General features: G+C 46.0%; 1 protein-coding gene across 3 annotated transcripts in view; it reads right to left on the reverse strand.

Moving 5' to 3' along the window:
- Positions 1 to 22,836, reverse strand: part of ltbp3 (latent transforming growth factor beta binding protein 3) — a 189,039-nt gene extending 166,203 nt beyond the window's left edge. For 2 of the 3 annotated variants that reach the window (XM_060855602.1, XM_060855601.1), the window contains exon 1: positions 22,420 to 22,836. In XM_060855602.1, coding sequence (XP_060711585.1) covers positions 22,420 to 22,669 — 250 coding nt within the window. In that variant the 5' untranslated portion in view covers positions 22,670 to 22,836. The remainder of the gene's footprint in view (positions 1 to 22,419) is intronic. The other variant, XM_060855603.1, reaches the window with a different exon arrangement.
- Positions 22,837 to 23,216: the final 380 nt, after the last annotated feature.

The raw sequence follows: 23,216 nt of genomic DNA on the forward strand, positions 1-23,216 counted from the left end.
GCATTTATTTAATGCCTCTAATGCAAAAAAAAACTAATGACACTTAGGAGACCATGGTGGCTCACTGGTTAGCACTGCTGCCTCCCAGCGCCAGGGATCTGGTTTCGATCCATCCTTGGGCAACTGTCTGTGGGGAGTTTGCATGTTCTCCCCATGTCTGTGTGGGTTTCCTCCGGGTGCTCCGTTCTCCTCCCACATGTGCAGATTAGGGTGGATTGGCTAAATGGCCACACAGTGTTCAGGGGATGTGCGGGCTAGGTGGGTTAGCCATCGGAAACACAGGGCAACAGGGAGTAGGTGGGATTGTCTTTGGAGAGTTGGTGTGGCTCCATTGGGCTAAATGGCCTGCTTCTACACTGTCGGGATTCTGTGATTCTTCAAAAGTGACACTGACTACAATGAAAACACAAGAACAGCTATCCCCAAATCTAAACTGTTCAGAGAAGTCAGCGACTTTAAGTAGAACAGAGTTGAGGAGAACCCAGAGAGTGGTGGTGCATGGAATGCTCTGCCCCAGAGGGCTGTGGAGGCCAAGTCTCTGGATACTTTCAACAAAGAGATGGATAGAGCTCTTAAAGATATTGGATTCATGGGTTATGGGAATGAGGCAGGAACAGGATACTGATTGTGGATGATCAGCCATGCTCATAATGAATGGTGGTGCTGGCTCGAGGGGCCGAACGGCCTACTCCTGCACCTATTGTCTATTGAAAGGTTGGAGCGATTTAATGAGGGAAGTCGCAAGATTACTGCCAAGGTACGGCTACCAATGGCGAAGTGATAGAAAGTCAGGGCATACTCGAGGCCGGAGGTGCAGGAATGCAGGGATCTTGAAAGGTCAGAGGTGTCGGAGTAGGAAATATTTGAAATGAAGTTTGAGAAACACAGCACTTTCTCTTTGTCCATTCTCATTCTGTCAGTGAGTTACAATAGGACAGACCACCGCGGGAAAGCTTTTAACTCAACCTCCTTCTTATCGCATTTGATTTAAAATCTATATCCACAAGACAGTGGCTAACTACATCTCAATAGTAATGGTGCCCCCCAAGGACAAGATATATAGTTAAAAGAAGGTGGAGATTATAGAACAAAGAGATCCAGGAGTATTAGTTCACAGCTCCTTGAGAGTGAAGCCACAGCTAGACAGGGTGGTGAAGAAGGCTTTCAACATGTCAGCTTTCATCACTCAGAGCACTGAGTTGGGACGCCTTGTTGCAGCTATACAAGACATTGGTGAGGCCACATCTGAAATACTGCCTGTAGTTCTGATTGCCCTACTAGAAAGGATATTGTGGTGCTGGAAAAACACAGCGGGTCAGGCAGCATCCAAGAAGCAGGAATATTCACGTTTCGGGCATATGCCCTGATGAAGGACTTATGCCCGAAATGTCAATTCTCCTGCTCCTCGGATGCTGCCTGGCCTGTTGTACTTTTCCAGCACCACACTCTCGACTCTGATCTCCAGTATCTGCAGTCCTCACTTTCTCCTAGAAAGGATGCTGTTAAACATCATAAAATAGTGCAGAAAGGATTTACTAGGATGCTACCTGCACTAGAAGATTTGAGTTGTCAGGAGAGGTTGGTACTTTTTTCCCGAGAGTGTAGGAGACTGTAGGGGTGATCTTATAGAGTTCTATAAAACCATGAGAGGGATAGAGAAGGTAGCTTTTCCCTATGGTAGGAGAATCTAAAACTAGAGGACACAGGCTTTAGGTGAAAGGGGAGAGACACAAAAGGGAGGCAATTATTTTCACACAGAGGGTGGTGAGTGTCTGGAACTGGGCTGCCAGAGGGTAGTGGTGGAGACGAGTACAATTTTGTCATTTAAGGATCACTTGGACATAGGTGGAATAGGTATGGACTGATGTGGACCAAACACAGGGCAAATAGGACTAGATTATTGGGAAAATTGGGCTGCACGGACAAGTTGGGCCAAAGGGTCTGTTTTCATGTTGTAAACCTCTATGACTGTGCCGGTATTACTGCGGCACGGTGGCACAGTGGTTAGCACTGCTGCCTCACAGCACCTGAGACCCGGGTTCAATTCCTGACTCAGGCGACTGACTGTGTGGAGTTTGCACGTTCTCCCCGTGTCTGCGTGGGTTTCCTCCGGGTGCTCCGGTTTCCTCCCACAGTCCAAAGATGTGCGGGTCAGGTGAATTGGCCATGCTAAATTGCCCGTAGTGTTAGGTAAGGGGTAAATGTAGGGGTATGGGTGGGTTTCGCTTCGGCGGGTCGGTGTGGACTTGTTGTGCCGAAGGGCCTGTTTCCACACTGTAAGTCTAATCTAATCAGACTATAGAGAAAATAAATGAGAACCATAGAAATTATCCAGCAGCAAAGGAAGCCATTCAGTCTATCTTATCCATGCTGACCCAGCAACAGGCTGATGCCCTTTCTAATCCCTGCCTGATGGAAGAGGTTGGGAAGAGGGCATTACTGGAGTGGGAGGGGTCTTTAATGATGTGTCCACAGCAATGAGAAATGTAAATGGACGGGAGGTTGACTTCCATGATGGTCCAGGTTGTGCACACAACCATCCGTAGTTCCTTCCGGTCCTGGGCAGAGCAGTTGCTGTATCAGGCCATTATGTACCTGGACAGTATGCTTTCAGTATGCACCTGTAAGGGGTCTGTACACAATCTGTGCTCTGCCCATTATGGACAACTCATGGAACATGTCACTTGATTTGATCAAGTGACAAGCTGTCTCATGTCACTGTTATGCAGTAGCTATTACAGTGATATTTACATTAACAAGCTACTGTCATTATTTCAACACTCACTCATCACACAACTGAGGCACGTTGCATGTAAACTTCACAGCCAGTGCTATGTCAATTGTATGTCTCAATGATTGCTCTGATCAAATCAAAGATATTAAGCTACATAGGACTCAGAAGAGATTTACCAGGATGTTGTTGGGTATAGAAGGTTTGAAAGGGGAGAGACACAAAAGGGGGGCAATTATTTTCACACAGAGGAAAAGCTGAGATTTTATTTTACTGAAGCTTATAGATGTTTATAAAACAATGAGGTGTATAGATAGAGTTAATGTTAGGTGCCTTTTCCCTAGAGTGGTGAATTTCAAGATTATTTTTAAGGTGAAAGGAGAGAGATTAATAAAGACATGAGGGACAAATTTTTTCCAGAGAGGGTGGTTCGCGTGTGGAATGGACTTTCTGAGGAAGTGGAGGATGTAGGTATAGTTACAACGTTTAAAAAACATTTGGATAAGTAAATGGATAGGAAAGGCTTGGAGGGATTTGGGCCAGGAGCAGGGAGGTGGGACTAGTTTAGTTTGGGATTATGATCGACATGGACTGGTTGAACGATCTGTTTCCGTGCTGTAGGACTCTATAACATTAATACACAGTTGCTGTGTCAATGTAGTTGTTCCTTACTCAGCTGACTCTATGTATTTCAATCAGGGTCAAGAAGCCTATAAATAGCTGCATACATGAGGAATGTATTCTTCTGTTTTGATTTATTATTGTCACATACGCAGAGATACAGTGAGAAGTATTGTTTTGTATACCATCCAGGCAAATCATACCTTATGTAAGTACATGAGGGTAATATAACAGAATGTTATAGTGTTGCAATGACAGAGAAGGTGCAGAGAAAGGTCAACTTTAATACAAGTGAGGTCAGTTCATACGTCTTATTCTCATCAATCATTCTTGTTCTCCCCCACTTAACAAGTCTCAATGGATCAAGCCCTTTCCCATTCACTCCCATTCAACACAATCCCAATGGACCCAACCCCTTCCCTTTCACTCCCATCGTACACAATCCCAATGGATCAAACACTTTCCTATTCACCCCATTGTACATAATCCCAATGGATCAAGCCCTTTCCCATTCACTCCCATTCAACACAATCCCAATGGACCCAACCCCTTCCCATTCACTCCCATTGTACACAATCCCAAAGGATCAAACTCTTTCCCATTCACTCCAATTGTATGCAATCCCAATGGACCAAACCCTTTCCCATTCACTCTCATTGTAAAAATCCAAAATGGACCCAAATCCCTTCCCATTCACTCCCATTGTACACAACCACAATGGATCCAAATCCCTTCCCATTCACTCCCACTGTACACAACCACAATGGACCCAAATCCCTTCTCATTCACTCCCACTGTACACAACCATAATGGACCCAAATCCCTTCTCATTCACTCCCACTGTACACAACCATAATGGACCCAAATCCCTTCTCATTCACTCCCACTGTACACAACCATAATGGACCCAAATCCCTTCCCATTCACTCCCATTGTACACAACCACAATGGACCCAAATCCCTTCCCATTCACTCCCACTGTACACAACCACAATGGACCCAAATCCCTTCCCATTCACTCCCACTGTACACAACCACAATGGATCCAAATCCTTTCCCATTCACTCCCATTGTACACAACCACAATGGACCAAACACTTCCCTGTTCACTCCCATTGTACAGAATCCCAATGGCCCAAACACTTTCGCATTCACTCTCATTGCACATAATCCCAATGGACCAACCCATTCCCATTCACTCCCACTGGCCACAATCCAATGGACCAAACATCTTCCCATTCACTCCCCTTGTAGACAAATCCCATGGAACAAACACCTTCCCATTTGCTCCTATTGCACATAATCCCAACAGACCAAACACCTTCCCATTCGCCCCCATTGTACACAATCACAATATACTTAACATCTTCTTGCTGCTGTCTACAATATAGCATCCCCATTGAATCAAACTCCCTTTAAATTTAGTCCCCTGTCTAGAATCTGTCAACAAATCCATCTCTGATTCACAGCCATCCCTCACAATCCCCCATCCAAGTTAAAAATGTTCACCATGTATGCTGGTGCTGTGCCAGTAAATCAGTTAATGGCTTGCCAGGTTTCACTCAGGGCATTTGTGTAAGATCAGTTTCTGTTTGCTGTGAGTCATTCGGTGAATAATTCCTTGGGCTGTAGGACAGAGACCTGAAAGTTGGCAGCTCACATCTACAAGTTAGAGAGATCCAAGACAAGCAGTGCCTGTGTTGGAAAATTTACTTAAGGGTTCAACTGTGTTTTGTACCATCTGCCCATTCAAACCAGTATCTAACGCAAGCAGTCAATCAAACAACTCTCAGTTCAGCGTCCAACCCACCACACACCTAGCCAGTAAATGTCCAACTCCCTCAACACAAAACTGACTCTCATTCATTGGATATGGGCATCACAGGCCAGGCTAGCAGTTACTGCCCATCCCAAATTGACCTTGAGAGGCTGATGGTGAGCTGCCTTCTTGAAGTCTGTTTGGTGTAGGCCCACCCACAATGCTTTGAGAAGGTAAGTTCCAAGAACTTGGCCCCATGAGAGTGACGGAATGGTGATATAATTCCAGGTCAGGATGGAGTGTGGCATGGAGGGGAATTTTCAGGAGGCAATGTTCCCATGAATCAGTTGTCCTTATCCTAGGTGGTAGATGTCATGGGTACTGCTTAAGGGTCTTTGGTGAATTTTTGCAGTGCATCTTGGTGCTGGTGCACACTGCCGTCGCTGTGTGTTGGTGGTGCATGGAGTGAATATTGGAAGTGGTGGAAGGCGAGCCAATCTAGCAAGCTGCTTTGTCCTAGATGGCCATAGAGTCATAGGGTTGTACAGCATGGGAAAAGACCCTTCAGTCCAACTTGTCCATACTGACAGATATCCTAAATTAATCTAGTCCCATTTGCCAACATTTGATGCATATCCCTCTAAACCCTTTCTATTTATATGTTCATTCAGATGTCTTTTAAATATTGTAATTGTAACAGCCTCCACCACTTCCTCTGGCAGCTCATTCTACATATGCACTACCCTCTGCTTGAAAATGTTGTCCTTTAGATCTCTTTTATATCTTTTCCCTCTCATCTTAAATCTATATCCTCTAGTATTGGACTCCCCTGACCTGAGAAAAAGACCTTGGTTATTTACTCTATTCGTGCCCCTCATTATTATATAAACTTCTATAAGGTCAGCCCTCAACCTCCAACACTCCAGGGAAAACAGCCCTAGCCTATTCAGCTTCTCCCTACAGCTTAAACCCTCCAACTCTGGCAAATCTTTTCTGTACCCTTTCAAGTTTCACAATATCTTTTCTATAGCAGAGAAAGCCGAACTGAACATGGTATTCCAAAAGTGGCTTGACAACTATCCTGTACGTTCTTAACATGATATCCCAACTCCTATACTCAATGCACTGACCAATAAAGGTGTACCAAACACTTTCTTCACTACCCTGACTACTTGTGAGTCCTTCAAGGAATTATGAACCTGCACCCCAATGTTTCTTTGTTTGGCAACATTCCCTCGGACCAACTCGGAAGTGTTGACCTTCTTGAGTGTTATTGGAGCTACACCCATCCAAGCAAGAATGTTCCATCTCATTCCTGACTTGTGCCTTGTGCCTTATGGGTAAACTTTGAGGAGCCAGGAGGTGAACAAGGAATTCCCAGTTTCTGACTTCATCTTGTAGTCGTGGTCACTATCCCTTCCTTCATTTTCAGCAGCATCCACTTCTTGGTGAACTTGCATTTCAATAGCACCTTTCATAACCTAAGACAATGTGCTCCCAATGAAACATTTCCGTGGTGCAGTCGCTTGTTCTAATCTAGGAAACGCAGCAGTCCATTTGGGCTGATTAGAGTAGATTTCTACAAAATACTATCTAGAATCCAACCCAATCCTCACTCACCCTGTCCTGCATCTGGTCCACCTCGCCTATGAACAGAGTCCAAAAGTACGCAGGTTAGGGCAGATTGGCCATACTAAATTGCCATAGTGTCTAGGGATGTGCAGACTCGATGGGTTAGCTATAGAAAATATAGGGTTACAGGGTTAGGAAAGGGGTGGGAAGCTCTTCGAAGGGTTGGTGTGGGCTCTATGGGCTAGATGGCCTGTTTCCACGTGGTATGGATTCTAATCAGATGGACGGAGAGCAGGAGTAGATCATTCAGACCCTTGATTTGCTAATTAACAAGATCATGGCCTGTCTCATTGCAACCTGAAACCCACATTCTCACCTACTCTGATAATCTTTTACCGCCGTGTTTAACAAGAGTTTATCCACCCCTGTCCTAAAAAGATTCAAAGATTTTGTTCCCACCACCTTTCAGGAAGAGAGATCCAAAGTCATGGAAATCTGGTTCAAAGCACAGATTTGTAAAGCAAATCAAGGCAGATCTTAATGGTAAGGTCCTGGGGAGTGTTGTCAAACAGACCTTGGAGTACAGATTTATAGTTACTTGAAAGTGGAGTCACAGGTAGGCAGGGTAGTAAAGAAGGTGTTTGGTACGCTTTATTGGTCAGTGTATTGAGTATAGCAATTGGGATGTCATGTAGCAGCTGTACAGAACATCGGTTGGCCCACTTTTGCAATACTGCATTCAATTCTGATCTCCCCGCATGGGAATGATGCTATTAAATAGTCATAAGGATGTTGCCAGGGTTGCAGGGTTTGAGCTATAGGGAGAGGCTGAATAGGCTAGGGGGTTTTCCCTGGAGCACCAGAGGCTGAGGGGTGACCTTACAGAGGTCTATAAATCATGACCAGCAAGGATATGGTGAATAGCCAAGGTCTTTTTCCCAGGTTAGGGGAGTCCAAAACCAGAGGGCATTGGTTTAAGATCAGAGGGGAAAGATGTAAAAGAGACCTAAGGGGCAACCTTTTCACGCAGAGGGTGATGCGTGTATGGAATGAGCTGCCAGAGGAAGTAGTGGAGGCTGGTACAATTACAGCATTTAAAAGACATGCCGGATGGATATATGAATAGGGAGATTTTAGAGTGATATGGGCCAAATGCTGGCAATTGGAACTAGATTAATTTAGGATATCTGATCGGTAAGGACGAGTTGAACTGAAGGGTCATTTTGCTTGCTGTAAATCTGTCTCACTGAATAAGAAAAATACCTTTATGTGCGATACCTTGTTTCATGATCCGAAGTTCTAGATTCTCCCCTGAAAGGAAACATCCTGTCCATCTCCATCCTGTCAAGATCCCCCAGAATGTCGTATCTCAGTCGATTACGGCCAAGCAATCTTTGAACACAACATGGTTCAGATATAGAGTAAAGCACATTTACACTGAACTCTCAGGACAGGGATATCACAGGGTTAGATACCGAGTAAAGCTCCCTGTACTCTTTCTCCGTCAAACACTCACAGGACAGGGACAGCACAGTGTGAGATACAAAGCAAAGACTCTTCCACCCTGTTCCTCCATCAAACGCTCCCAGGACAGGAGCAGCATGGGGGTTAGATGCAGAGTGAACAGCTTCGACTCTGTCCCCATCAAATACAGTCCTGATGTAGAACTCTTATAACCAGCATAGGAAATGAGCAGAACATCTTTGCTCATATAGAGGTTAAAAAAAAGAAAACCACTTTTATAAACCCTGTATTTCGGGTAGATTGTGCAGAATGTAACTAAGACGAAATGTTGCTGTAGTGAGGGGAGAGTGCCTGTTTAAATAGCATTTAATTCTAAAAGAAAACAAATTAACAACTTAAAAATGCATGTCTCGCCTCACTTAAGAAATAATCAGCCACATAAAATGTTTATGAAGATGTGAAGCTGTGACTAACACTTTCACTCAATGCCCAGGAGATGTTGCTTTTGGCCCTGATCTGCTGTATCATGTGACACTTATTTATTTATGCAGTTCTTCAGCAGTTTCACTGTCTGTTCTCTTCCCTGATTCAACTGAGCAGCTTACATCGAAAGATGAACAGACAACGCAGCTTTGTTCAAGATGTGCCTTCTTAATTCCATCTCAGTCACCCAGTAGCCCAACAACTTTAACGAATACTGTTGTCTCTTTTCAGCTTCTTCAGGTTACTAGCAGATATTCTTGAACAGTGGGGTCGTGCTCACAGATCACTTGCCTAGTGTTCAGCCCACAGTTTAAATAACCTGATGACTGGGACTTATTAAAACGTGAATCCACTTTCACAGTATGATCCGGACGTACACTTTTTACAGCTTGTTAAATCAAATCTCATTACTCATTGGGAAACAGTGAGCGATTTGGCCGTCACAATGTACACTGCTGTGTCCATTCCTCATCACATCTGCAGACCCCTGCAGTCATGACCCACTGCACTGTCTCCTGAGCTGTTAACTCATTCCTCGCCAGTGACTTCAAAACACTGGAATTCCTCACAATTTACAGAATTCCAGACGGAAGGAATGAAAGAACTGCAAATGCTGTTAATCAGAAGTTGCTGGAAAAGCTCAGCTGGCGTGTCAGCAACTGTGAAGAGATAGCAGAGTTCACGGTTCGGGTCTGGCGACCCCTTCCTCAGAACTGTTCTGAGGAAGGAGTCACCCGCCCCGAAAGGTGAACTCTGATTTCGTTCCTTGAACACGACCAGACCTGCTGAGCTTTTCCAGCAATTTCTGCTTTGGTTACAGAATTCTGGAACCTTATTAGCATCACCTAACCATTACACAGAGTCATAGAAATGTACACCATGAAAACAAACCCTTCGGTACAACTTGTCTATGCCAACCAGATATCCTAAAGTAATCTAGTCCCACTTGCCAGCACTTGGCCCATATCCCTCTAAACCCTTTTTGTTCAAGTGCCATCCAGATGCCTTTTAAATTCTGTAATTGTACAAGACTTCACCGGCAGCTCATTTTATATATGCACCAGCCTCTGCATGAAAATGTTGCCCCATAGGTTGCTTTTATATCATTCCCCTCCCATCTTAAACCTCCACTTTTGGATTCCCAGGGAAAAAATCTTGACTATTCACCCTATCCATGCCCCACATGATTTTACAAACCTCTAACGTCATCCTTTAGTTTCTGACATTCCAGGGAAAATAGCCCAGCCTATTCAGCCTCTCCCGATAGCTCAAACCCTCCAACCCTGACAACATCCTCACAAATGGGGTGGCACGGAGGCCTAGTGGCTAGCACTGCTGCCTCACAGCACCAGGGTGCCAGGTTCAATTCCAGCCTCGGGTGACTGTCTGTGTGGAGTTTGCATGTTCTCCACGTGTCTGTGTGGGTTTCCTCCCACAGTCCAAAGATGTGCAGGTCAGGTGAATTATCCATCGTGTTAGGTGCTTTAGTCAGAGGGAATAGGTCTGGGTGGGTTACTCTTTGGAGAGTTGGTGTGGACTGGTTGGGCCGAAGGGCCTGTCCCCACACTGGGGAATCATAATAATAAATCTTTCCTGCATCCTTTCAAGTTTAACAACATAATTCCTATGAAATTTAATGCAGCTTTCCAAAAGTGGCCTGACCAATGTCCTGTACAACCACAAAATGACATCCCAACTCCTATTCTCAATGCACCGACCAATAAAGGCAAGATGTGGAGGTGCCGATGTTGGACTGAGGTGGACAAAGTTAAAAATCACACAATACCTAGGTGCAGTGCTCCGAAAGCTAATACTTCCAAATAAACCTGTTGTGCGATTTTTAACAATAAAGGCAAGTGTACCAAATGCCATCTTTACTACTGTGACTCCACCTTCAGGAAACTATGAACCTGCACCCCCTCTATCACAAGGAATTAGGGCACACATAATCTGATGTTCACTTTCCCTTTGAAGACCTCTCCACATAAACAGTGGAGAAACTTAAATAACTTGTTTTCTTACAAAAAGAAAACCCAGACATTTGCTGCTTATTTGAGAAATTCCCAAACACATCACTCAGGGAAAGAAAACAGATTACCGGATTAACAGGCTGCCCACTCTCTGGCAGTAGCGTGGGAGCAGGCTGTGGAATGATACATGACAAAGGCAGGGAACCCAGAGCGAGAAATGGAACACGCACGCACAACAAAACAGCGTAATTACCTCGTTTACCTGACGTGGGACAATGAGACTGAAATGTTATATTCTGAGACTTTAAGAAAGTCCCAAAGCCTTGAAGCAACTTTGCCATAATCAACAGGTTTTGTTCAGTCACATTTCATTACTGTGGACTAATGGCCAACTATTAAACCCTTGCTGAGTCAAATTTCAAGGTTCCTCTCCCACTCTTTGAACTTACACATTAGGAGCTGAAGTAGATCATTTCAGCAGCTGCAGCCTGCTCTCCCCTTCGGTAGGACCATGGTCAATCCGCTGGTGTCTTGAATTCCATATTCCTATCTATCCTCAAGAACCTTTGAACCTCCTGCCTAATAAGAATTTATCTACCTCCATCTTTATATTCAGTCAAAGGCCCTGTCTCCACTGCGAGTCTCGAAGTCACTCAACCTTCAGAGAAAAGAAACTCCCTTATTCTGTCCAAAAAAAGAGTGATCCCTAATTTTAAAACTATACCCCTTCCTGCTGAACTCACTGGCATTGTTGGCACGGTGGTTAGCACCACTGCCTCACAGTGCCAGGGACCGGGTTCAATTCCACCCTCGGGTGTGGTATTTGCATATTCTCCCTGCTTCTGTGTGGTTTTCCTCCCACAGTCCAAAGTTGTGCAGATTGGCCATGCTAAATGACGTACAGGGTCTGGGGATGTGTAAGCTAGATGGATTAGTCAGTGGAAATGCAAGATTTTGGAATAGTTTGGCGGAACTGGGTCAGTGTGGACTCAATGGGCTGAATAGCCTCTTTCTGCACTGTAGGGACTCTATATAAGAATCTTCTACCTAAGAGGAAACACCCTTTCTGCATTCTCCTTGTCAAGACCATTACATTTTGAGCTGCAATCAAATCACCCTTCATTCCACTGCAATAACCCTAATCCTAATTCTGACCCTAAACAAGCCCAGTTTGTCCAATCTTTTCCTCATCAGGCATCCACTCATTCCCAGGTATCAATCGAATAAACCTCCTCTGAACCATCTCCAACGTACTCACGTAAATAAGGAGACCAGATTTGAACAGACTGCACGAAATCTTACAGCTTTCTCCAGGTTTGAGTCCCTGATTCTTACTGGGAGACAGATCCAACAGAAAATGTCCACTTCTTGTAGCTCACCCGAGCAGTTTCTCTCCAATGTGTAAGCCCAGCGTGAATTCCATCATCCTCTTGACTGGGCATATAGTCTACGCTGACAGTACCAACACTACCAGAGGAGTACAATTCCATGAAATCTAGGGTCCCGACCACCTTCTTTGGGAGATGTTGAAAATCCTAAAGTGTTGTTTCTGATAAAGACTGGTGACTGCTTTGTAGGCCACTCTCACCAATATTTCAGCCTCGGCCAAAATTCACTGAATAAGTGACCAACAGGCAGCGCACCACAAAGGAACATGAACAGGAATGAAAACAAGACCCAGTCAAAGAAGCAGAGTTGATGTAAGTGCTATCTTAAAAGGAGATGGGAGAGGTGGACAGGCATTTAGGAAGGGAATAACTTGAGGCTGTACAGGATGTCGGTGATTCCTCTTCTGGTCACCCAGTTACAGGAAGAATATTGTTAAGATAGAGAGGGTTCAGAAGAGTACTTGATTAGATTAGTTTCCCTACAGTGTGGAAACAGGCCCTTCGGCCCAAACAGTCTACACCAACCCTCCAAAGAGTAACCCACCCAGACCCATTTCCCTCTGATTAACACTACGGGGCAATTTAGCAAGGCCAATCCACCCTAACCTGCACATCTTTGGTCTGTGGGAGGAAACCCACACAGACACAGGGAGAATGTGCAAACTCCACACAGACAGTCACCCTGAGGCTGGAGTTGAACCTGGGACCCTGGTGCTGGGAGGCAGCAGTACTAACCACTGAGCCACCGTGCCAGCCCAGGATGTTGCCAGGTATGGAGGGTTTGAGTTATAAAGAAAGGCTGGATAGGCTGGGACTTCTTTCACTGGAGCGTAGGAGGTTGAGGGCTTATGCTGAACCTCTGAAGGGCACTGCATTGGCACGTGAGAGTAAGTTTAAGACTATGAACTTTCGTTGTCTGGAGTTGGACTCAAAACAACAGACCCTGTAAACTGTGGACAGAGAAGGAGAGTCAGCCGGCATTCAGCATTCAATACACAATGAGACCTGTTGGGAAATGAGGGGCACTGATCAGTTTCTACAGTATACCTCCCTCAGTAGATTGGACTGTTGAAATTCACAGTCCAGGCTTACACTTGGGTGAATCCCTGTTTTGAATGGGGCAGGAGAAGGAGAGGAAAAGCACCCTGAATGAGTGAGTACATTCAAGAGGGATGGGTTGGAAACTGGGATGCAGGAATACAAAATATTGGTAGAAAATTGAAGCATATTGTTCAGAAGATAAACTGCACATGTAAAAGCTTGAGGCGATGGGTGACTCAGTGGTTAGCACTGCTGTTTCACACTGTCAGGGACTGGATTCAATTTCTGTCTGTGTGGAGTTCGCACATTCTCCCCGTGTCTGCGTGAGGTTACCTCCGGGTGCTCTGGCTTCCTCCCACATTGCAAAGATTTGCAGATTAGAGTGGATTCGCCATGTCCGATTGTCTCTTGGGATGTACAAGCTAGGTGGATTAGTCATGAGAAATGTGGGGGTAGGGTTGGTGTGTCTGGGTGGGATGCTTGTTGGAGGGTCGGTGTAGACTTGATGGGCTGACCGGCCTGCTTCCACTCCATAAGGGTTGTTTGATCCGAGGCAAAGATGCCATACACTAAATAAGATTAGATTACTTACAGTGTGGAAACAGGCCCTTCGGCCCAACAAGTCCACACCGACCCACTGAAGCGCAACCCACCCATACCCCTACATTTACCCCTTTACCTAGCACTAGGGGCAATTTAGCATGGCCCATTCACCTGACGTGAACATCTTTGGACTGTGGGAGGAAACCAGAGCACGCAGAGGAAACCCACGCAGACACAAGGAGAATGTGCAAACTCCACACAGTCAGTCACCTGAGGCAGGAATTGAACCCGGATCTCTGGCGCTGTGAGGCAGCAGTGCTAACCACTGTGCCACTGTGCCACCCACAATGATATATTTAGGTGCTACTGATGAGGTCCGATTTGTGAGAAAAAGTTCATATATTATTAAAAATTTTGTGTACACACACAATTTCCTGGCTAACACCCCTGAATTTTAGACACATATTTACAGTGGAGATGCCATATGTAAACTATTGTCTGTAACAACGTGGTTGCAGACATTGCCAATAGGGAGTGCTGTGAGCAAACATCTGTTTGTCTTTCTCTCTCTCTCTCAACTGACTTGGTCAAACATGTACAAGAGAAAGACCTCACTTCCTCAAATTAAGTTCATGACAAGACTTTCAGCTGAGCCCCAGATCCAACCACCCTCAATCTAAATGGATGTAATACTGCAGGTGCAGCAGACTGTCAGAGGCTCCCCTGTTTTTGAGGGCATTAGAAATAACAAAGCAAACATTTCTGGCCATCACTTCATTTAGAATCATGGAATTCCTGCAGCGTGGGGCAGGCCATTCAGCCCATGAAGTTCACACCAACCATCCAGCCAGCCCAGACCTTCCCCCTACCCTACATTTCCCATGGCTAATCTGCTGAGCCTTCACATCCCTGGATACTATGGGGCAATTGAGCATGGCCAATCCAGCCTAACCTGCACATTGTTGGACTGTGGAGCACTTGGAGGGAACGCACACACGTGCGGGGAAACATGTAAACTCCACACAGTCGCCTGAGGGTGGGATCAAACCTGAATCCCTGGCGCTGTGAGGCAGCAATGCTAACCACTGAGCCGCCACACCACCCCCACTTGTCACTCAAACATCGCAGCCAGAAATAGACGGACTGGTCATTCTCTAGCCTCTGGAGGCAACGACAACAAATGACAGCCACAATGCCTACATAATTATAGTCAAAAGCCTTTGAACTGTGATTCATTCTCAGGAGCACTTTAAAATGTTTATTTGTACAAGCTCTTTTTTTCCTCCTTTGCTTTTTGAATTACAGCTACTATGTTGTTGAAAGCAGAGATTACCAGACCTCTTTCCCTCCGTCTGCCTGTTGGTCTGTACCCACATTCCTGTCAAGTGCTCCGTGCCACACTAATACAGCTAATTATTCTGCAAATACAACTGACCCCCAGGAGCCAAGGCACAGCATAGCAAGGTTCCACAGCCACCCAGTGCTGCGTATAATTCTATTTGAAGCGAAATGATCCAAGGAATCATGATTTAAAATCATAATTACATGACGTCAATTTTATTTTCAATTTACACAACCCCCCTGTTGAACACTGCCTGCTAATCTGGGGAAAGACTGTCAGAGTTGGGAACTTAACATTTTCCATTTCAGACCGTATCAAACAATCAGGTTAGATACAGAGTAAAGCTCTCTCTACACTGTCCCCCATCAAACATTCCCTGGGACAGGGACAGCATGGGGTTAGATACAGAGTAAAGTTCCCTCTACTGTGTCCCCATTAAACACTCCCTGGGACAGGGACAGCACGGGGTTAGATACAGAGTAAAGTTCTCTCTACACTGTCCCCATTAAACACTCCCTGGGACAGGGACAGCACCAGGTTAGATACAGAGTAAAGTTCTCTCTACACTGTCCCCATTAAACACTCCCTGGGACAGGGACAGCACGGGGTTAGATACAGAGTAAAGTTCTCTCTACACTGTCCCCATTAAACACTCCCAGGACAGGGACAGCACGGGGTGAGATACAGAGTAAAGCTCCCTCTACACTGTCAATTTCAAACATTTGCAGGCAAGTTACAGCACAGTACTGGATACTGAGTAAAACTCCCTCAACACTGCCCCCAACAAACATTCCCAGGACAGGGACAGCAATGGATTTGATACAGAGTAAACCTGTCTCTACACTATCCCCATCACGCATCCCCAGGAGAGAGACAACATGGCGTTAGATGCACAGTAAAGCTCTCTCTACACTATCCCCATCAAACACTCTCAGGACAGGGACAGCACAGAGTTAAATACAGAGTAAAGCTCCCTTTACAATGTCCCCATTGCACACTCCCAGGATACCAGGATGGGAGGGGAGGTTAGGCACAGAGTAAGATGTATAATGATTGCTTGTCTTGCTGGTTATCCTACTTTTACAAGGATTTGAAGACAGCACAGAAAAAGCAGACGTGATTTAGTCGGATCGATTCAGGGATGTGATGCGTTCATTAACTGTTTTATTAAAAGTATAAAGAAACTGAAGCTGAAGAATGTAGGTTAGGGAGGAGAATATTAGAAAGTGTTCACAATTTTGAGTCGAGTCAATAGAGATAAGTTGGGAAAAAGCAAGTGGAACCACTTGGCAGCAGGCTTTATGGTCACCAATAAGGCAGAGAGAAAGCTTGGGAGAATGTTGTTTTCTTTAGGTAAAATATGCGTCGGGACATGGGTTGCTTGACCATAAACTGCGGATGCAGCAAAACTCATAAGAGGTCTTACATTGGAAGTGGATAAATATTTGAAAAGCAAACATTTCAAAGGGTATGTGGAATGAGCAAGGAGATAGGAACATGTGGCTAGCTCTTTCTAGGAGTTAGTGTAGGATGAAGTGAACTAAAAGGTCCACTGTGCTGTAAAATTCTCCCGTTCTCTGATACGAAACAGCGCCACGTCAAAGGACTGTGGGACAAGTTGAGTTCTATTTTACCAAACATACCTTTTGGTGTTTGGTTAATATTTTAGAAATTCCCTCGCAACCCAGGGTAAGTCGGACGTCTGGGCCAACACTGGACATATGAAACCGCAGGGCTGGAGACTGGGCCTCTCGCCAGGCAGAGCAGCGTGGGTTCAAATCTCAGACCCAGAGGAACGGGGCACAATCCAAGCCCAGCAAAGTGACCTGAGGGGCAACGGGTTCATGCAGAGGGTGGTGTGTTTGTGGAATGAACTGCCAGAGGAAGTGGTGGAGGCTGGTACAACCTAGTTGCTTTGCCAGAGGACTGGCAAATAAAGATACCTTGGTGTCCACTTCAGAGTTCATGAGAAGTGGAATTGCAGGTAGATACAATGGTGAAGGAGGCATTTGGTATACATGCCTTTATTGGTCAGTGCATTGAGTATAGGGATTAGGAGATCATATTGCGGCTGTACAGACATTGGTTAGGCCACTTTTGGAATACTGCATTCAATTCTGTTCTCCCTGCTATCGTCAAAGATGTTGTTAGTATTCAAAGGCTTCAGAAAAGATTTACAAAGACGTTACTAGAGTTGGAGGATTTGACTACAGGGAGAGGCTGCATAGGCTGGGGCTATTTTCCCTGGAGCATCAGAAGCTGAGGTCACCTTTATAAAATGATGAGGGGGCAAGGATAGGGTAAATAGCCAAGGTTTCTTCCCCAGGGCAGGGGAATACAAAACTAGAGAGCATAAGTTTCAGGTGAGAGGGGAAAGATTTAAAAGGGACCTAAGGGGCAACTTTTCCATGCAGAGAGTGGTGCCTATATGGAATGTGCTACCAGTGAAAGTGGTGGAGACGGGCACAATTGCAACATTTACAAGGCATCTGGTTGGATATTTCAATAGGAAGGGTTTACAGGGATATGGGTCAAATGCTGGTCAATGAGACTGGATTAATTTCGGATATCTGGTTGGCATGGACGAGTTGGATCTGAAGGGTCTGTTTCCATGCTGTACATCTCAGTGTGGGTGGAGAAGAATTCTGCACGGCCTTTAGCAATGAGATCTTTCACATGTTCCTGAGTGGGAGGGAGGGCGGTGTCCTTAAAAGACCACAAATTCCTGCAGCAGGCCCCACCTTCACCCACATCTCACCACTAGTCTACCATGAGCCAATGTTTAGCCCTCAAGTAACACCCACTGAACTAAAACAAATCACCCGGTTGCCATTTTGTTGGATCTTGCTGTGCATCCTACATTCTGACAGCAATGTTATTTCGATAAGTACCTCATTGGCTGTGGGGTACGTATGAGCGCTCCAGGGGCAAATCATAGAGTCCAGTGTGGAAGCAGGCCATCCAACCCATCTCAACCCTCCAAAGAGCATCACACTCAGAGCCACCCGCGTATCCCATCACCCTGTATTTCCCATGGCTAATCCATTAGCCTACACATCCGAGGACAATTTAGCACAGCCAACCTGACCTAATTTGCCCATCTTTGGACTGTGGGAGGAAACCCACACAGTCACAGGGAGAACGTACAAACTTCACACAGACAATCGTCTGAGTCTGGAATTGAACCCTGGTCCCTGACGCCGTGAGCAGCAGTGCTAACAATTGAGCCATTGTGCTGCCCGAAGTACATCTCTCCCTTCTCACTGTCTTATGTACTGATTTACTTTATGTACTTACTTATATTATGTACTTGTGACACGACGATTATACCGAAGTTTCTCACACTCGAATACAAATGTAAGGAGATGGCCTAGTGGTATTATCACTGGACTGTTAATCCAGAAACCCACGTAATGTTCTAGGGAACTGCGTTTGAATCCCATCATGGCAGATAGTGGAATTTGAATTCAAGAAAAATCTAGAATTAAGAGTCTAATGATGACCATGAGTCAATAGTTGGAAAAGCCCATCTGGTTTACTAATGTCCTTCAGGGAAGGAATCTACTATCCTTACCAGATCTGACCTTCATGTGACTCCAGACCTACAGCAATGTGGTTGACCCTGAGCAATTAGGGATGGGCAATAAACGCTGGCCTCCCCAACGATGCACTCATCCCATGAATGAATGTAACAACAGGGTACGCTAAGCAGGTATCCCAGCATCAGGAGTATGCCACAATCCATGATGAAAGAAGGGGGAAAAGAATCAGATTTTTAAACTGATGTGCAAATGAAAAGTGACAAAAAAAGAACTTTTTCGCTGGGCAAGTAGTCTGGGTCTGGAATGAATTACTTGGAGGTAAGTTCAATTGAGGCATTCAAGGGGGCATTGGATGATTATTTACATATAACTGGTGGGTAGGGATATGAGGAAAAGACGAGAGATTGGCACTAGAGGATTGAACCAGTGCAGGCATGATGCACTGAATGGCACTATAACAAAGGTGGCACAACGCCAGGGACCCAAGTTCGATCCCACCCTCGGGCAACTGTCTGTGTGGCGTTTGCACATTCTCCCTGTGTCTGCGTGGGTTTCCTCTGGATGTGCTGATTTCCTCCAACAATCCAAAGATGTGCAGGTTAGGGTGGATTGGCCGTGGGAAATTGTCCCATAGCGTTCAGGGATGTGTAGGTTAGGTGCATTAGCCAGGGGTAAGTGTGGAGTAGTAGGGTAGGGGAATGGGTCTGGGTGGGTTACTCTTCGCTGGGTCAGTGTGGACCTGTTGAGCCGATGGGCCTGTTTCCACACTGTAGGGATTCTATGAATTTCATTCATCTATGAATTCTGTGATTCTTTGATCACCCTTGGCCGAGGACATGGGGGGAGTGCTCCTCCACTCTTAGTGAAAGTCTAATCCTCAAGGTTGGGGGGAGAGCGAATGGACACGAAAATAGGGAGGTCACATTGACCCCAGCCAGCACAGACTTTGGACTCATGATGTGGGCCTGACTGAATTAACTGACCAGCCAAAGTAGCTGCCCATCAGCTTCCAATCGTAAGTGTGCACCTTCACAGTATGAGGACATCACTAGATTAGCCATCCCACAGGGCGGTTAAGAGTCAACCGCATTGCTGTGGAGTCTGGAGTCACATGTAGTCCAGACAGGATCAAGGATGGCAGGGAAGGGCAAAATTTCTACACGGAGGGTGGTTCGTGTGTGGAATGAACTTCCTGAGGAAGTGACGGACGCGGGTAAAGTCACAACATTTAAAAGACACTTGGATCAGTACATGAATAAAAAAGGTTTGGCGGGATTTGGGCCAGGAGCAGGCAGGTGGGACTAGTTTAGTTTGGGATTACTTTTGGCATGGACTGGTTGGACCGAAGGTCTGTTTCCTTGCTCTATAAAGAACATCCGCATACCAGAGTTTTTGACCAACTGTCAACATCATTAGACTCTTCATTCCAGGACTGTATCAAAATTTGGACTTGAACTCTAACCCCAGGACACTAAACGAATCTCTGGGTTAACAGTGCGGCGATAATGCCACTAAGCCAACTCTCCCCAGTGCCAACAACCTTCAACATCCAGGTTAGACATGGACCGGAAACTGGCATTTTATCTGGGGAGTGGGGGGCAAGAGGTGAATGGTGCTGCCCACACGCACAAGACACTGGGAGCATTAGCCTAGGTATGAGTTTCAAAGATCACAGCACGCCCGAGCTGCTAACAGCAATCTGATTCATTGACACAGGCAAAAAGGAAAAGCTGCACAAAACCCCACCCTTTTCCCACGACCTGTTCAGGCACGTCCTCGGATGATATCAGAAAAGGACATGGCTATGAAGTCTGGAGTTAAGGAAATTGGTGTCACTGCTGCATTCCCCTCAGGTACATTCTGATTTGTGTTTTCCGTGAGCTGAAATTGTATCGGCATCGGAAACTGGCAATGATTTTCCAGCCTCCAGAACACTTTTCAAAATCCAAATCCTTTCACAGAGCAGTTTAAGTACAGGAGAGCTCCAGTCACTATCACTGACACGGCAACAGACAGGGCATACTACAAGTCCACAGCTGTGACAGTGAGAGTGTGAAGAGATTAAACTTTCTCCTGCTGCGTAGAGAGTTGCAGAGTTCTTAAAGTCAGGACTTCCCCAAAGCAGAGGGTTGGGGACCCTGAGTGGAGTCATGAGTTGAGATTTCCACAAGGCGCAGGGGCAGATGCAGGCCATTCAGCCCATCGAATCCGCTCCACCATTCAATACGATTGTAGCTGATCTGATCCTCCACTGGTCTCTGAGCCAGCAGTGGTTGAGTCTTTAATCGGTCTCCCATTTGTCATAGAGGACTCGTGGCAATGGTCAAGCCTCAAGGTGGAGGGTGGGGGAGAGGGGTAAGCAAGGTTTGACAGTTTTGGAGCTGCCTTAATTTCCATCAGGACAAACAGATAACGGTGAAAAGCACTCCTCACCACTCCCCCAATCCATTGTACTACCAAGTGTGAAGTCCTGAGATGATCAGACTATTCCACCACAACATGCATCACAGCCAAACTAGATCTTTCTCCTCACTCTTGGTGGGGTGGGGGGGGGAGGAGTGTTTTAGATTGCGATACAGAGCATGGAATCCTTGCTTGGTGATCTCCGCAACACCCAACTGTGTCACCCAAACTGTGCCCACTCCTGGCATCCAAAGGCTTCATTTGGAAGTATCTATAGAGGCCAGGGGCACATGAGATCATCAACAAACCAAAGCAGAAATAAACTGAGGGGGCAGGGGCAGAGTAGAGTAGACATAAGGAGTAGGGGATGCGGCTGAATGGCCTCTTGCAGTCCAGTCAAATTGCCTCAAAAACTGAACTGCCAAGGGATGGAACAATGGTCCCTCTCGCCTACGGGCTGGACAAAAATAAGGCCGGCATGGTAACTCAGTGGGTTAGCACTGCTGCCTCACAGCGCCAGGGACTCAGGCTCAATTCCAGCCTCGAGCGACTGTCTGTGTGGAGTTTGCACATTCTCCCTGTGTCTGTGTGGGGTTTCCTCCCATAATACAAAAACACACAGGTTAGGGTGGATTGGCCATGTTAAATTGCCGTGTAGCGCCCAGGGATGTGCAGGTTAGGGTGGATTGACCATGCTAAATTGTCCTACAGTGCCCAGGGATGTGCAGGTTAGGGTGGATTGGCCGTGCTAAATTGTCCCATAGTGTCCGGGGATGTGCAGGTTAGGGTGGATTGACCATGCCAAATTGTCCCACAGTGCCCAGGGATGTGCAGGTTAGGGTGGATTGGCCGTGCTAAATTGTCCCATAGTGTCCAGGGATGTGCAGGTTAGGGTAGATTGGCCATGCTAAATTGTCCCACAGTATCCAGGGATGTGCAGATTAGAGTGGATTGGCCGTGCTATATTGTCCCATAGTGTCCAGGGATGAGCAGGTTAGGTGGCTTAGTCATGGGGAATTGTGGGGTTACAGGGATAATGTGGGTCAGGGTGGGTTGCTCTTCAGAGGGTCAGTGCAGACTTGATGGGCTGAATATCCGCACTGTACTGGTATATTTTTTTTAATTTCAAAAATACACTTTTTTCATTTTTAAAAAAGTCTTGGTACACATACAAATGGTTCTGTCCAGTAGCAATCACGGAAACAAACACTGGAGCTTGACTCTATCCAAACAAGCCATCTCTTACACACGCAAGAGCAGAGATGCGCGCTTCTGAGGCACTCGGAAGGTCCGAGAAGTGAGGGAGGACCCCCATTTAACTTCAGCAAGAAAACAGTAACCGCAAGGAGGTGGACGGGATAGGGGGTAGTGATTCGCTGTGAAACTGTCATTCCTGCTAATCCTCTCCAGTCTTCCCATCCCTACTGTCTATCTTCGGGCAACTCTGCTCCTGGACTGGGGAGATATCAGGGAAAATCTTGGAAGGCAGCAGTGGGGTGGGAGAGACAGGGGCAGGAGAGAGAGAGAGAGAGGGAGATGTCAGTTAATGCTGTCACTTACCCACTCGGAAGCCAGACCCCGTCAGGGTATCAGCAACATGTCCATTCTCACTGATCAGGGTGGTAGTGTTACCCAGTTGGCAGCTGTCTTGGCACTGACCCTTCAGGCAAGTCCGCTGGCAGATGGTCGGTGTGAAGACCACCTTGAACCGTTCTTGCCATTGGTCGTTAGCTCGGACAGAGACCCACGCCAGACAAGCCAGTCCTAGACCCACCAACAAACCGAGAGTCTTTGAATCCATGGAACGCATATCAACATCCCCGGGTCCAGGAGAGAGAGGGAGGAGGCGGTTTCTCTCTCTCTCTCCTTCTCTCGCTGCTGTCTTCACAAAAACTCCCCAACAACACACTGCACTCTCAGAATGCTTGGTTTGACTAGAACTATGGGACTGGCTCCAAATATTACATTGGAAAGAAAGGGGGTGTGTCTTGGATTACACTCTGTTCCAAAAGAGACAGAAAAAAAATATGCATTGCAGAACAAAAACAAAAAAAATCCAAAGACGGTTTCAAATTGCAAAAAAAAATTTCTTTATGTGTGTGCACTTTTTTGCAAAAAGAGCCGACCCCTATACGTGATCTGGCAGTGGGCCAGGACAATTTTTTTAAAAAACAAGTTGAAGGTTTTTGCTGCTTTACTGAAGCTGGGATTTTGCAAACGCACTCCAGGGGTCAGCTGTATATTGTCAGTCCTTCTTCCTGGAGCCCGGTGGATTTAGCACTGGATTTCCAGGTCAGGTTCTAAGCAGTTCTCTCCACTACGCCACCCACACTGACACCGTTCCCTCTGACTGCCCA

This window comes from Hemiscyllium ocellatum, chromosome 46, assembly GCF_020745735.1.
Source record: "Hemiscyllium ocellatum isolate sHemOce1 chromosome 46, sHemOce1.pat.X.cur, whole genome shotgun sequence".
In the NCBI taxonomy this organism is placed as follows: Eukaryota; Metazoa; Chordata; class Chondrichthyes; order Orectolobiformes; family Hemiscylliidae; genus Hemiscyllium; species Hemiscyllium ocellatum.